At 52.5% G+C, this 16443-nt stretch overlaps 1 protein-coding gene across 1 annotated transcript; it reads right to left on the bottom strand.

Moving 5' to 3' along the window:
- Window positions 1-18: 18 nt before the first annotated feature.
- Window positions 19-14522, bottom strand: ZKSCAN5 (zinc finger with KRAB and SCAN domains 5). Its single transcript, XM_012934673.2, has 7 exons — window positions 14050-14522; window positions 13322-13821; window positions 11313-11451; window positions 8017-8111; window positions 7665-7800; window positions 2504-3103; window positions 19-1545 (listed from the first exon to the last, which is right to left on the bottom strand). Exons 2-7 carry the CDS (start codon window positions 13733-13735, stop codon window positions 434-436), a joined length of 2496 nt encoding a protein of 831 aa, XP_012790127.2. The 5' UTR covers window positions 13736-13821; window positions 14050-14522; the 3' UTR covers window positions 19-433.
- Window positions 14523-16443: the final 1921 nt, after the last annotated feature.

The following is a 16443-nucleotide window of genomic DNA, read 5'->3' as shown; positions in this document are numbered from 1 at the left end:
TACAAAACCTTAAGTCAATTTCTTTTCAAAGGGTTTAATACTTAAGAGACCAGAGCATTCTAGAAGCTGGGTCAGTGGATTCTAGAAAGGACTCAGGACTGAGAGGCCAAACAGTGCTTGTACTGAAGAGCTTGCTCATCTATGATGCTCCTCCCTGAACAGATGCGCTGTTTCACAAGGCAGAAACTACAGAGCAAGCTTGTTCCTACCGCATTTGTAAAGTTTCCCCAATGTTCATGTTCCGAGGTGCTGAGAAGCCCTCGAACTCCCCGTCACACCCACAGGTTCACTCCATTGGGATGCTCGTGCACAGAGATACTGACGGACGCGTTTCTCCAGGGGCCAGCAGCCAGATCGCCGTGGACTCCCCGTTGCTCCTGAAAGCTGAGGTCCAAGCTCTGCAGAAGGGCACCGCTCTGGGAGACTGACACCCTCATGGCTTGAGGGGCTCCTGCTCGTGGCTCCGCAAGTGTCTGAGGAGGCTACAGCTCCAGCTGAAGCTCACGCCACACTCCTTACACTGAAAGGGCTTATCCCCTGTGTGCATTCGCTGATGCTGACTAAGGTGTGACTTCAAACTGAAGTCCTTGCCACATTCACTACATTCGTGGGATTTGGCGTTGGAATAAGTTTTGGGGGGTGATTTTATGTGCAAACACTGGCCCACACCCTCCGGACAGAGATGACACCCTGAAGCTGGCTCTGGGCTGTGAGTTCGGTAATGCTGGACGAGATCTGCAGGGTAAGTGAAGCCCTTGCCACACACATCACACTGGTGAGGCTGTCCCGGCAGCTCGGCCTTCGGGTCTCCTGTCATCAGGTCCCAACTGTAGGAGTCGTCCCGCAGGCTGCGCTGCTCAGCCCCGGGGCCCGTGTGCAGCATCTGGTGCTCCATCAGGCTGACGGACTGGAAGAAGATCTCCCCGCACTCGTGGCACTGGTGGGTCTTCTCTCTCGAGTGGAGCCTGAGGTGCCCGGCCAGGTGGGAGCGCCGCCCGAAGCCCTTCCCGCACTCGCTGCACTTAAAGGGCCGCTCGCCGCTGTGGACGCTCTGGTGCTGGACCAGGTGCGACCTCACCCGGAACGCCTTCCCACATAAGTTACACGTGTAGGGCTTCTCCCCCGTGTGCACCCGCTGATGCTGCGTCAGGTGCACCCGCTGGTTATAGCTCTTGCCGCACTCGTCACACCGGAACGGTTTCTCGCCCGTGTGGATGCGCTGGTGCTGGATGAGGTGTGCACTCTGAATAAAGCTTTTCCCACACTCGTCACACTTATGGGGTCTCTCTCCTGCCGAGGACTTTTTGGGGGTGTAGGTGACTTCGCTGAAACTGAGGGTCTTGGAAGGGGGTTGTCCCTGGATCTCTTTCATGGGTGTCCCCTGCTTGCGGTCCAGCTTGTCTTGGGGTTCAGGGCCTTCTCCAAAGTCATGCTCTGGGGAAACATTTCTCTGGATTCTTCCTGAAAGTTCCAGGGCTGCTTCTGAAAGTTCCGGCAGTTTCTTCTTCATATTCAGTTTTGGATTTTTACTTCTTTTGTCACTGCCTGAAAGAGAAAGAGGCAACACAAATGTCATCAGGTCTTTTTTTGTTTTGTTTTGTTTTGTTACTGGGCCACACCCAGTAAAGCTCAAGGATTACTCCTGGTGGTGCAGGGGGGACCACCTGGGATGCCTCTTCCTTGTATTGTCCATTTTGCTCTGAGACTCTGACTCCAGCAGTGTTTGTCAACTCACCCTACCCCACACTGTTTTCTTCTGTAGAAGAACTTGTAGCAGGTGCTAGAGAGTTAGTACAACAGGTAGGGTGCTTGCCTTGCATGCAGCTGACCTGGATTTGATCCCTGGCATCCTCTAGAGGTCCCCCGAGACCTCCTCCTCCTCCCCTTTCCTCCCACTTGCCACCTTTCCTGCCATCAAACACTGGTCTTAACCCACTACAGGAGTTAAGTTTTGCTGGGTTTTGCCAGTTTGTTTGCTTTTTCAGATTTGACCTGTTCATCTTAGTTGGAATATCCACCTCAAGTCGTGAGCAGGTTTTTAATTTCCCAACTTCTTCCAAACCTCCTGCTCTATCATCCTTTTAAAATGTAGTGAAATAGGGGCTGGAGACACAGAACAACGGGTAGAGAACTTGTCTTCGGGTCAATCCTGGCATCCGTATGGTCCCCCAAGCATTTCCAGGAGTGATTCCTGACTGCAGAGTCAGGAGTAAACTCTGAGCACCACTGGGTGTGTACCCCGTCCCCTCAAAATGTGAAAATCCTAGATTGGGAGAAGGGGAAGACGGCAAGAAGCCACATTCATTCACAACAGACAAAGAACCAATATCAAAGACTGACACGCGAGCCAGAGCTGCACCGTGCAGAAGTGTGCAGTGACCTGTATGAGAGCCAGGGGCCCAGGAAGTGGTATCGAAGGCAGTCCCCACTGTGGCGTCAGGAAGCACACAGCTATCATCCCCGCCCCTGGCCGCTGCCCCCCATCTGTACCCAGCGCACGTACATCTCTGGGATTTCTCTCGGAAGTGGCGCTTGAGGTGCTCAATGAGGTGGGAGTGGCGGCCAAAGCTCTTCCCGCACTCGCTGCAGCCATAGGGTCGCTCGCCGCTGTGGACGCTGTGGTGCTGCACCAGGTGGGAGCTCACGCGAAACGCCTTCCCGCACACCTGGCACGCATAGGGCTTCTCCCCCGTGTGCACCCGCTGGTGCTGCGTCAGGTGCACCCGCTGGTTGTAGCTCTTGCCGCACTCGGTGCACTGGAAGGGCTTCTCGCCCGTGTGGATGCGCCGATGCTGGATGAAGTTGGACGCTTGCAGGAAAAACTTGCCGCAGTCACTGCACCTGTGACCCCGCTCGCCGTTTGGGGGCTGCTTACGGGGGGTGTCTGGGACGGCCCCCAGATCTCTCTTCTGAGGCGGGGTCTGCCTTGACTTCCCTGCCGCTGGGTGGCCCTGCCACCTTTCCACCAGGCCACCTACTTCCCCCGACTCCTGACTCTGGGGCCTGTTTCTTTCCGGGCTCCTGGAACTCAGCCAGGCTGACTCCGAGTCACCCAAAACTGGCTTCCCAAGGAGATCCAGGCCATCGCTCGCAGACCTGCAGCCTGAAAGGGAAGAAGGAAAATGGAGAAAGCGCTCGTACTGGCATTCCAAGGTGGAAAACAACAGACGGACACATGCTGATTCCATGAGATGGGCAGAGGCCAGGAAAGCAAGATGGGCAGGAGGAGACCGTTGCAGCCAGAAAGGGAGAAAGGTTAGCCAAGGCCGAGCTCCAAGAAGGGCCAGAGGGATGAGAGCAGAGAGCAGGAGCTCATTCTGTGACCCCAGCCACATCTGTGCAGGAGACTCACAGAGCACACCTGTGCTGATGAAATATTCTTAGTAAAATATGACAATGGATTGTGCAACTAACCCAATTTTGCCTGGAGAAGAAAGAATACCATTCAAGCTTTGGTGATTCCCCCAAACAATCTGAGTTTGGTAGAGACTAAAGGAAAACAAGCATTCTTTGTAATCAGGGGCTAGCTTCACCACAGTCCTGGAGAAAATCAGTAGTCCTGGGGATTGCAAACTGCATTTAAAGCACACAAAATCGGAGCCAGAACCACAGTACAGTGCAAACGACCTGGGTTCGATCCCTGGCATCCCACAGGGTCCCCCAGCACAGCCAGGAATAATTCCTGAGCACAAAGTCAGGAGGAAGCCCTGAGCACCAAAACAACCCCCACAGAACCTAATACGGCTTGCTGAGACACATGGTCACAGTTAACAGAAAATGCAGGATATTCTTTGTTAAGCCCTAGAGAGAAATCATGGCCTTCGGTGAGCTTCCTGCGTTCACAAAGGAGGACTAGTCATCTGGTTAAAAAGAACTCCTGGGGGCAAGAGCCGAACCAGATGCCTGCCACGAGGCCGCAAGTTCAGTTCCTGCGCTACATGGTGCCCAAGCACTGCTGCACGTGGCCCTGGTGAGCGCCAGCGTCAATGGGATGAGCAGCAGTGCAGCCAGCAGAGCACTGCTGGGAGCAGCCCCCGGGTCCCCTCAGCACGGCCTGGAACCTCCCCACCCCCCGCAAAAAGGGCATGAAATCATGCTCTTTGGAACCACCTGGATGGAACTAGATACTGAGCTAGTGAAATGTCACACAGGTAAAGATGAATACCGAATGATTTCACAAATGATTTTACAAACCAAACCTTTGGACAGTATGGACTGTTAGTAAAATAAACGTTTAGACTGTCAGGGCTGGAGAGATACTATGGGGGTAAGGTGACTGCCTTGCCAGCAGCTGAACCTAATCCCTGGCACCACTTATGATCCCCAAGCACCTTCACAAGTGACTTTTGAGCACAGAGCCAGGAACAGTCCCTGAGCACCACTGGTCTGACCACCCTCCCCCCACCCCTGCCAGAAATTGTTTAGACTGTAAGATCAAGTAGTGGTCACTTAAAGGAAAGGGAAGAATGGAGAAGTTAGTAAAAGGATCTGTGAACTGACAAATTGATTTGGGGCATGAACTTAACGTAGTACATACACATGTTGACTTTGGGAGATTTGGGGAAGGTTGGCCCACACCAGGCAGTGCTCAAGGGCTACTCCTGGCTGCCCACGAGGGACCGAGTAAAAAATCAGGGATCAATCCTGGTCATGCTCGGGAGACCATTAGGTGGTGCTAGGGATCCAAACTTGGGGCAGCTGCATGCAAGGTAAGCATCTTTCCCACTATACTATCACTCCAAGTGCCAGATACATATTAAAGGCGTAAAATACACACACACACACACACACACACACACACACACACACACGATTGATTACCTAAAAAAATGGCTGTTTTTTTGTTTCTGGTTTCTTTGGTTTTTGTTTGGGGCCACACCTGGCAATGGTCAGAGGGTGTTCCTGGCTCTGCTCTCAGGAATCACTCCTAGTGATGCATGGGGGACCCATCTGGGGTACTGGGGATCAAACCCGGGGTGGCTGTGTGCAAGGCAAACACCCTTCCCGCTGTCCTATCTCTCCAGTCTCAGAACCAGACTGTTTTGACCTGAGTTTTCCTCATTTCTCGCCTAGGCCAGAAATCCCAGCTATCACAGTATTTTCCTTTTGTGATATCAACCGAGGCTAATATTTATTCTTATTAGAATTCTCTCCTATTCAAAAAGTGAAACAAGAGCTGGAGCAATAGCACAGCGGGTAGGGCGTTTGCCTTGCATTCAGCTGACTGGGTTCGATTCCCAGCATCCCATACTCCTGAGCACCACCAGGAGTAATTCCTGAGTGCAGAGCCAGGAACAATCCATGGGCATTGCCAGTAGTGACCCAAAAAGAAAAAAAATAGTGAAACAAACACATGATTTTTTTTTCTTACTGGAGGTTACCTGAAACAAGTCAGACTAGTCTGATGTTAACAAGGGCTTTTTCTGGGGAGGCCGTTCCCCAGGTTCTCACATCCGGTCAACCTCTTCTTGGGTGGCTGCGGCAGAATCTCTGGCATCTTTACTCTCTGACAGGGACCTGTGCTCCTCCCCACACCCGGCTGCCGAATCAGAAGCTGCAAACCAGGCTCTTCAGCCTCACTTGTTCCCTACTGGCACTGTTTCCAGCTGGGCTGGCTTCCCAACCCTGATCTCAGCAGCCACATCCGGCCATCTCCACCGCGTCTCCAAGCCCCATCAGTAAGTTTGAAGGCAGACGTGTGAGTGGCACGGAGCCACAATAGCCGCTGGATACCTCTCAGTGTGGCCCAAATATCCTCCCCATGTCCCCCACCCCCGCCAAGTAAGTCCACAAGCAGAGGGCATGTGCCAATCAACCACAGGAGGGGCAGCAAGGGGCTGCCTTGCACACAGCCGACCCAGGCTCCATCACCAGCACCAAATATGGTTCCCTGATTACACACAGGCGTGATCCCAGAGCACAGAGCCAGGAGTGACCCCTGAGCATCTTCCAGTATAGCCCAACCCCTCCCCCATAAAAACAAAACAAAACCCAACACAAAATAAGCCATAGAAAAGGAAATTCTATTAGCAAGCATGAGAAGAAATGGAAATGTTTTATAAAAGGATTCAGTCTTACACATTTTGGGGAGATGAGGGTGGGGGTTGAACCACGCCCAGAGGTACTCAGGGTTATTCCTGACTCTGCTTGGGGAACCATAAGCCCACATGTAGTGTCAAGGATGAAACTGGGGCCAGGGCACACTAGGCAAGCATTTACCCCTGTCCTATCTCTCTGGCCCCCAGTCTTTTTTATTTTTTTCTTGCAGTGCTGAGAACTGAAACCAGTTGCTCATATGTGTAAAATTCCTATCACTGATCTACATCCCTGGCCCAGAAACTTTCTAAACAGAAGCCTGTGAGTGAATCAAAAACCCCTCAGATAATGCCAAAAGACATTTGGAACTGTCTTCGTATTACATCTAAAATCAACCAGTGTGGCTAGGGAGGTGGTTCAGGGGTCAAATATGTGACCTGCATCTGCCTATGCATCTCTCTCTCTCTCTCTCTCTCTCTCTCTCTCTCTCTCTCTCTCTCTCTCTCTCTCTCTCTCTCTCTCTCTCTCAAATATGTGACCTGCATATGCCTATGTACACCCTTCCCCCCTCTCTCTCTCTCTCTCACACACACACACCATTGCAGTCTGTGGTATGCTGATACACAGTGATTCTCCCAAAGGAACACATTCAAGAGCAGCTCAAGATCCTAAATTCCGAAGTGCTTGCCCAGAACTGAGACTTTTATCATTGGTTCAGGCACATGATCTAGTTATTAGTTCCCAGATCATTCCTTAGAAATAGATTCAAAGCTTTATTGGGGACACAGAATCAAGAAGGGACAGGACACTATTGGCTTATTTAATTATAGCCATATTAAGAACCTACAAGTAATTTAAAATAAAGTTCTGCATGTAATAAATATCTATTACATAAAAAAAAAAAGAAGGGACAGGACAGGTCAAATACAATGCCGCCAGGATAAAGAGTACAACAGACACCTTAACCAAGGATGACAATGGAGGGCCAGCCAGTCACCTGTGTGCTCAGAAAAAAAGAACGACTATGCCAGGTTCTACAGCCACTTGGACACACTATCACAAAGGGAAACTACTTAGCTGGAAACGATCCAGTGTGTCCAGGGAACAGAGGAGTACGAGAGCTCCTGTGAATCTCCTCCAAGCTAACCTTGTTCTCAGAGCTTTTATTTTAAAGCAGTAAAGACGGCATTTGCTGGATTGCAAATATTTTTCCTTGCGCATCATCAGACTTTAATCACAGTCCTTTCAGGATGGAAACAATCAGTGTAAGAAACTGACTCAGGAGAAAAAAGAGAGAATGCTGCGGAGATGGCTCTGAGGGCTGGAGCGCATGTGCGGCATGTGGGGCCCTGGGTTCAATCCCCAGCACCACAGGTCCCCCTGCTGAACCTTGCGCTGCCATAAGCAGCCCCCAAGCACCACCAGAAATTACCCCCTAGCACTGCTGGGTGTGACCTCAAAATTTAAGCAGATAATACAACAAAAAAAGGGAGAGAAAGCTGATTTCTTTTTCAGAGGAAAAAAAAAAAGCAATTCAAATATTCATGCTTTTACAGGATGTGCTAAATATTCTTTACCAGGGAACAAAATTCAGATGTCCTGACCCATGCAGATGAAACCATTCTTACCCAGGGAAGGAATACTCCCACAATCCTCCTTCCTGGTGCCCCTAGAGCGGGACTTCGGGGGCTGGTCCAAACGTCCCCACTCCTCCAGGATGAAGGATACAGCCACATCAGCCACATCTTCGATCTTCACCAACTTCTGCAACACGACGAGACCCCTGCTCAAGCCCCGCTCACTCCTTCTGCCCCCTCTGCTCCAGGCAGAGTAAGGGAAGAACTGGGAGCAGACGAAAGAAGCAGGGGAGGGGCTGTGCCTGAGAGGAGGGGGTGCTGGGAAAGCCCAGCCTCAGGTCCAGGAGGTCACAACTTGTCCAAGAACAGACCAGGGTCCTGCGGGCCCAGGGAGCGTGCTCACCTGCCGCCCAGCTGAGAGGAGTGAGGTGGTCACCTCCGGGCTGGCCTCCGGGCTGGCCACCGGGGGAAGGGAAGGAGGCTCGAGAGCAGGAAAGGCTGAGGGAGAAAGGAAAAGTTTGTCAGTGACAGTGCCTGGGCCACCTCCCCTTGCCACCACATTCCACTTCCACTCACATCTCCACAGTGGTGCCCTGCTCTTCTGCTCAGCTCTCAAGACCCCCTCTGTCCTGGACCCCATGGGCCCTTCCCCTTCCCAGCCCAGCTGCGCTACAGTGCTCCACACTGGTCACCAGGAGGACCACCAAAGCCCCACACATCCCATGAAGCTGACAAGAGTCCAGGACATCTTAAGCCCTCCTGTGCAAGCAAATCACACAGGTTGGGCCAGGGGGAGGGGGAGAAAGGAGCAGATTTCTGGTCAGGTGCCTGAGGACCCCCAAGTCCCATTTCCGACAAGCTCCAGTGATGCCGCCATCCTGTCCTCGCCCTCCTTCAAGAAGCGACTCTGGGGGGTGGACAGCCTGCCGGCGAGGGCCCATCCCATCTACTCTGGATCACAGGCCAGGGGTATGCCCCCACTCGAGGGGCAGGGACTGAGGCAGCACCCCTGCAGCGAGAGGAGGGCCAGGCGGCGCACCCACACAGCCTGTCCAGGGGGACACACTCTGGGAGGTACAGGCAGGAAGCAATGACGGGGCTTTCAAGGCGGTGGTGACATCTGACTCTAAGCTGTCTGAGAGTCCCAATGTAGCCCGCACGTCTCAAATGTAACCAGGAATGAGAAGACCATGCGGGGGCCAGAGCCAACAGGAAGGATGAAACCCCGCGCCCATGAACGTCTTCAACTGCGCTCACAAATGCTCAGAGCTTAGGTGGGTTTCCTCAAAGTCATTCAAATGGCAAAAAGGAAAGCCAAACTTTCTCAACCACAAGCCAGCTGGGGAAAGGCCTCCCAGGCAGTGCTCTGCGTCACGTAAAGAGAAGGAAAAAAAGGGGGCGGGGGCAGTGGCCTTTCCTCTTCTTGTTGTATTAACAAAATGACTTACAAAGATGTTTGAGTCTTACAACTTTTTCATTTTTATGTGAATTGCTCATGACCTGAAAATATAAAATGAGGGGTCAGAGCAGTAGTACAGCGGGGAGGGCGTTTGCCTTGCATGTGGCTGAACCAGATTTGATCCCCCGCATCCCATGTGGTCCCCCAAGCACCACCAGGAGTAATTTCTGAGTGCAGAGCTGGGAGTAACTCCTGAGCATCGCCGGGTGTGACCCAAAAAGCCAAAAAATAATAATGAATAAATAAGTATGTATAAAATGAAATAATAAAAAAGGGTCCAATTGGAAACAGATGGAAACAGTTCGAACACAGCAGCGGCAGAGTCCAGGACACGAGCAGAGCCAGCAGCAGAGCCACCTAGAAAGTACAGGATGGCAAGCCATGGCCACCGCTGCCCCAAAGGTTTTTTTTCCAAAGTTACGCACTTAACTACTTTGCTGGTAAATCTGATCTCAACTCACGTGGAGCTATTTATAAGGTGTTTGTCCAATCCATTTTAATGCCTAAAGGTGTCATATGGGGCATCACTTTCCCTTCTACTGGGAGTTTAATTTGGGAGTTAACTGGGAGTCTTTGACTCATGATCACCTTGATTACCTTAATGAATCTGGGAAACTTTTGGAAGCTAAAATCCGTGTGAAAGTCGAGGTTTCTGATTAGGCCTCAGAGACCTGTGACCTAACACAGTAAGACACTCAGCTGTCCACTCTCTGTCCTAATGGTCCAAACAAAGGCTAATACATTAAAAGAAAGAGAGAGCACAGATGCCCTCAAGGTCACTGTGAAGGACAAGTTTCAAACAAGATTTCAAGGTAAACTGGTGACAAGCAGGGGGGCTGGAATGACAGCACAGCGGGTAGGGCATTTGTCTTGCACATGGCCAACCTGGGTTCGATTCCCAGAATCCCATATGGTCCCCTGAGCACTGCCAGAGGTAATTCCTGAGTGCAGAGCCAGGAGTAACCCCTGTGCATCGTCGGGTGTGACCCAAAAAGAAAAAAAAAATACAAGCGGGAACTGGAGAGTCTCGTTCACATCAGTGTTTAGACCATGAACCCACGAACTCTCCGGGCCAGAGTTGGGAAATGACTCCAAAACCTTGGATGCTCTAATGAGAGGCTCTGTAAGGGCCAGGGAGAGAGCTCATGTGGCAGAGCACATAACAAGCAAGTATGAAGCCCCGAGTTCGATCTCTCATGGCCCCCCAAGTGCCACCATATGCCTGGGTTCCAATCCTCACCACTGTCCTCCAGACATCTCAGATTGACCCTGACGTCCCAGAGCACTGCTGGGCATAACCCCTATTTAAAAAGGAGGTGGTGCTTAAGAGGTCTGGGGGTTCCACTGGCAATTCTTGGCCTGATGGGCTCAGCACACAGGCCCAGGGATACCTGCCCAAGCCCTGCAATGCTGGACATCACCCCGGGCACCAAGGTAGAGCTGGGAGCCCCTAGGGCCTCACCAAGAGGCATTCAGTGGCCTCTAGAGCTGCACCCTGAGATGCTGGAGGGTGGGGCACGTGGTGCCAGGAATCAAACCTGGGTTGGCTGCTTGCCTAGCCTGCACCCTAACCACTGTACTATCTTCTGGTGCCATTTTTTTAAAAAAGAACGAGAGATATTGATGCAAAGGGCTGGAGCCAGGAGCCAGGGCTTCAAACTGCCGTCTCCTGTAACCCAAGTGTGATCCAGAACATCAAAGTTTCTGCAGAGAGGAAGGTTTCTGGTTGTAAGGCCCTGGGTTCCACCCCCAGCATACACATAGACACCAGGGGCTGGAAGGACAGTGGCTGACCCTATTTGATCTCCAGCACCACAAAGGGTCCCCAAGCACTGCCAGGAATGATCCGGGAGCACAGAGCCCTGAGCACAGTGAGCTGTACTGTTCCAGAACAAAACAAAACACAAAGACTTGTGTGGGCTGGAGACGTAGCTTAACAAGCTGATCCCCAGCAACACCTGCAACTTGGTCCCTCAAGTCCTGCAATCCCTGAGCACTGAGACAGGAGGAGACCCCAGTACGGCTCGGTGTAGCCCAAAGCCAGAGTGACAAAATCAGAGCACGTGTACCACGCCCACCATTCCCTGGTTCCACTCCTAGCCGTCCTGCCTGTGGCCCTTGCCCTCGCACCCAGCACTCTAATCTAGGCCCTTCCCAGTCCTGCAGGCTGCAGGCGGCAGAGGCAACGCTCACCCCCCAGCCCCCACACAGTGCCCACATGCCCGGGCTCCGGTCCTCACCATTCTCCTCCAGACAATGAGGCTTCTGCGGCTCAGGTTCAGGCTGGGGGACGCCAGGCAGCAGGGGGTGACCCAAGGGCTCCTGCACAGCTCCGGGGGATACCAAGCTCTCAGGAAGGGCTTCAGGACATACCATGACCTACCAAGCACAAGCACAGCAGTGAGCATGGGAGAGGACATGCAGCCAGAGCCAACAACGCTCCTTCGCTCCTGGTGCCGGGCACCACCTCTCCACTGGCTGCAGAAACTCGACGTGTGTCAGCCGCTCCCCATTCAACGCACCACACCGGGTTGGTTGTTTGAAAGGAGAAAGCAAGGGACGAGTGATGAGGAGATGGCTCCGAGAGCGAAGTGCATGTGCCTTTAACTCGTGAGACTCCCAAGTTCAGTCCCAAGCACTGCCAGTGAAGACCCTGAGGCGCCCAGCGTCACTGGCCAGAGCATTAAACCCTCAGGTCCATATGGTGGGTCTCATATCACCAGGAGGAGCCCCCGGCCTCCCTGAGCACTATCGGGGAAGCCTCCAAACAATCCAGTACAGAGGAAACGAAAGAGAAGGCGGGACCACGGGACAAAATGGGTGACACCTACTTTAGATCGGGCAGCAGCAAAGGCTGTTCTGAAAAGGCCACGTGGCCCAGAGCAGGGACTGAGAGAGACCAGTGAGAACGGAGTTTGGAAAGGCAGGAAAAGCCACAGAAGTTCCCCTTGGGCAACCAGGGCAAGACAGGACAGACCCAACTTTACAGCTGACAGTAGCCTGAGTCCATCTTTCTGTCCCCGGCACCTCTACAACCCTCAAAGCACAATTCCTCTGCATCTGCTTATTCTGGGAGGTGTGAGTCGAATGGGTCCTTGCAGGTAACACGATCGAGACTGAGATAGGATTCCCCCTCCCTGGGGGCTCAAAGCACTTGAAATATGAGTGGTCTGAGCGCCAGCAAGTGTGACGGTGCACACGGCAGAGGGACTGGGCGGGGAAGTGGGTGTGCAGTGACGCCTGCTCAGAATCAGAGCGAAGATGACACCAAGTAGGTCAAAGGGCCCCCCAGACAAGTACAAAGGACCAAGGGAACAGGAGAAGGCTGAGAGGGCTCACAGACACACAGCTACTGTGAAATGAGGGTGACTAGCGAAGAGGAGCCTGCGGCCTGAGAAAAGCCCCTCTTTAGGCTCCCACCCGGATCACCCCAAGAAATAGCATTTTGCCTCCCTCACAGAAAGGAAGCTGCAGGGCCAGAGAGATACTACAGCAGGTAGGGAGGGCACTTGCCTTGTATGTGACCAACCCAGGTTCCACCACTTGCACCCTACATTGTCCCCCAAGTCCTGCCACAAGACTGAGTGCAAAGCCAGGAGTAAGCTGAGCACTGCGAGGTGTGGTCTCAAGTCCAAAACCAAAAATCAAAACCTGCAAAGCAAACATCTCCATAAACAAAGGCAAACAACAAAGTGGAAAAATGACGTTTGCAACTCAGATGACAGACACAATGTCTATTTCCCAGAGGAAAAATAAGTCAGGCAGATTATTCACCAAAAGAGGGCATGCACAGCTCTCTGAAAGAGTCAACTCAATCAAATCAAAGAAGTGCAAATGAGAATAGAAGAGAAATGGAATATGGCATCTTTCATGATAGCAATTATCAGAAGTTTGATAGCTTCATGTATCAGATTGTGGGCCAAAATTTCTTTTAGAGGGGCTAGAGAGATAGTACAGCAAGTAGGATGCTTGCCTAATATGTGCCCAACCCCAGTTTGATCCCCATCACCAGACAAGGTCCTTAAAATATCACCAGAAGTGATCCCTGAGCACTACCAGGTGTGACCCCAAAAAGCAACAACATAAGTAAATCACCGATTGCCTTCCCCAATTTAACACACTGATTCTCTATGCTGCTATGTAGGAAATCACCATAGTGAACGTTATCCCAGAAGGAAAGAAAGAAGAGGAGACAGAGGCAGCTCCCTCCCTCTCATCCTCTCCTTCCTCACTGCTCCTCCCCACTCACCTGCCCTCTGTGGTCCTCGAATTCCCTCTGGATACTCTCCACCACTGCCACAGCCTCTTCCCCACTTTCTGGGCGATGCTCCCGCACCCAGGCCTGGAACTCTTCGGGCAGGATGCTCAGGAACTGCTCCAGAACCAGCAGCTCCAGAATCTGCTCCTTGGTGTGGATCTCAGGCCGCAGCCACTCACAGCAGAGCACACGGAGCTGGCTCAGGGCCTCCCGAGGCCCCGACACCTGGTGGTACTGGAAGTGCTTGAAGCGCTGGTAAAATGTCTCAAACATGGGTGGGTTGTACTCCTGCATCCACGTGCAGTCTTCCTCCTCCACCTTCACTATGAGCAGGTCTTCTTGGTCGGGGGAAGTCTCGGCCGGCGGGCCTAGGTTTATAACCGCCCCGGATCCCGTCATGATCATCCCAGCTCAGAGGGGGTGGCTCCAGGTCAGCTGGGTCAGTCAGTGCTTCGCGAAAATCTGTTTCCACGAGCTCATGAGTGCACTGCCTATGGACAAGCAGAAACCGCGATCAGCAAAGGAATGACAAACAGATCTTCGAGACAGAAGATACGGACCACGGCGGCCATCGCTCCGCTCCTAAGGATTATAGAGATGATAACATAACATTTTCATAGCACGTCAGGGAGAACCTAGAAGGAAAGCATCGGGCCGAGCTAAATATCGGTTTAATTAAGAAGAAATTACGATTTTATAGAGAGAACAAGGCGACTAACCAACGTCTCCGGACGCAACCGTTCCTTCTCTCGACCGTCGGTCGAATTTAAGCCAGAACGGAGATCGACAACTAAATAGTCCCAACCGGTCCTGCCCGTCAGGCCACAAGAGCGCGGCTGACCAATGGGAGGCTTCATTGGTGCCGGACACGGCGGGGCTCCGAGGGCAGCGGGGGCCCGGGTCCGCGAAACCGCCCCTGACCCGGACACGCGGGGGCGGGCCACTCAAGGTGAGACTCGGGAGTCCCGGGCGGACACGGCCGCTTCCCCTCCCTCAAGGCCGCAGTCCCGGGGCCTCCCAAGCTTCTCCGGAGGCTCCCGCCCGCAGTCAGCTCGAGGAAGATGGATTTCCTCCCACAAACCGAGGGCAAAAGACCAAAGCGACACTTGGCAACACTGCCCCGCCGGAAGCAAGCCAGTCCGGGCTCTCCCGGTACCGTCTGGTCGAGCCTTAAATCCCACCTCCGAGAGCACTTCCGAGTCCTCTCTAGGAATCCCGGAGGTCCTCGCCTCGCAGCGGGCGGGAAGTCCACCCCAAAGCCCCGCCCTCGGAGCACTGAGGGCAAATCAGAAGGGAGAAGGCGATAAGACCTCCGCCCCCAAGGTGGCGGGAGCCAATCAAGGGGGACCTGACAGGTCGGGCCCGTGCTAGTCCCACCTTCCGTCACTCGGCTGCTGAAGCCACGGTGTCAACAGAACAGAGAGGAAAGCGGAGCTGCTCTCATCACTGTCCCACTTCGCCCCACCGCAGATCTGTTTCAATATTCCAAGCTCTTTCCTTGGAATATTGTCCTAGAAGAAGGGTCCTGGGGCGGGGGGAGGGGGTCACTTTAAAAGTCGATGCTAGGGCAACAGTTGCTCGCGTCCGATTGGCAGTGCAACTTGCGCTCCCAACGCCCCAGTCCGAAGTGGGTCGTTCCTGTTTGCACCCCTCACGTGTCGGTCATTTTGGACTTTTCAGAGTCTACATCTGAATCTCTGTCCCTCTCCGAACCCCGTTTCCAAAGACGCCCCCCGCTCACCAGCCCCCAACTCCAATCCCGCCCGTTCTCAGAGCCAGCGACTCCAGGAACTACAACTCCCAGAAATCACTGCGCGGGCCGTGCTCTCGGGCTCTCATTGAACCTATGTCAGTGAAGGAGGACAGAAGCGTTTCTAGCGCCTCCCGTTGGAACTGGGTGTGCAACCAACTCGGTTGCCCTCAAAACTGAATAGCAGCCCGCATCCGAGGAGAGGGGAGTCATCCCAGCAAGGCTTCACGAGCCACGAGGTCCCACCCTTAATAATCTCGCATTTTTGTATCTGTCTCCAAAACTGTTAGGCAGGACAAGAGTTGATATCACCATCCCTAACAGGTCGCTGAACAGAGGCTCACCCAGTCCAACCTGGATCAGAAGGCCGCAATCATGGATGAAGTTTGAGCATGTCCTACGGCCATACCACCCTGAACGCGCCCGACCTCATCTGATCTCGGAACTTTGAGGGCGTCTTATTAGCACTGAGGTCTACACTATGAGAAAGAAAAAATACAGAAAATCCCCTTTTGGGACTGGAGCAGTAGTACAGTAGGGAAGGCATTTACGCAGCCCACCCGGGTTCCATCCCCTGTACCCCGTATGGTCCCCCAAGACCTGCTAGGAGTGATCCCAGAGTGCAAAGAGAGGAATAAACCCTGAGCATTGCCAGCTGTGGTCCAAAACCCGAAAAGAAAAAACAACTTTTTGTCTTCAGAGACCTTTAACTGGAGAGACTAACATTGACAGCTCCTTTAGTGCCTTTCAGTATGGCTTCATCCGGGGCATCAAGGAATTAACCCTGAGCACAGCCAGGTGTTGCCCCAAAAGACCAAAAGTGATTAGGAAGTGATTTATAATCACTATAGTGATATATATTCACCATGAAGCAAGGAAACATATCTAAAAATGTAGATGTATACAAGAGAATGGATGTGAGGATCAATTTTCTGACCATCATACTTAAATTTGAAGAACAGGAAATAACAGAAAAGAGAAGTTGAACTTAAGACTAGAACAAAATCCTTGGCAACTTTGACATCTAAATGAGGTTTGCAAGGGAGCTAGCTAGACATAGGCAACCCCGTGTCAGGGGAAATGGTAAAATGTTATGAACTTATTGCTTGTAAATCTCAACTATGGGTTTTTTTTTTTTGGGTCACACCTGGCAATGCACAGGGGCCACTCCTGGCTCTGCACTCAGGAAGTACCCCAGCGGTGCTCAGGGGACCATATGGGATGCTGGGAATCGAACCCGGGTCGGCCACGTGCAAGGCAAACGCCCTACCCGCTGTGCTATCTCTCCAGCCCCAATCTCAACTATGTTTAAATTAAACTATGTCTTTAAGGTCACCCAGGAGGTAAAGTTAACCCTGGTTCT

Source organism: Sorex araneus, chromosome 4, assembly GCF_027595985.1.
Source record: "Sorex araneus isolate mSorAra2 chromosome 4, mSorAra2.pri, whole genome shotgun sequence".
Classification (NCBI taxonomy): domain Eukaryota; kingdom Metazoa; phylum Chordata; class Mammalia; order Eulipotyphla; family Soricidae; genus Sorex; species Sorex araneus.
The sequence above is the reverse complement of the archived record's forward strand: the minus strand, read 5'-3'. Positions and strand labels throughout refer to the sequence as shown.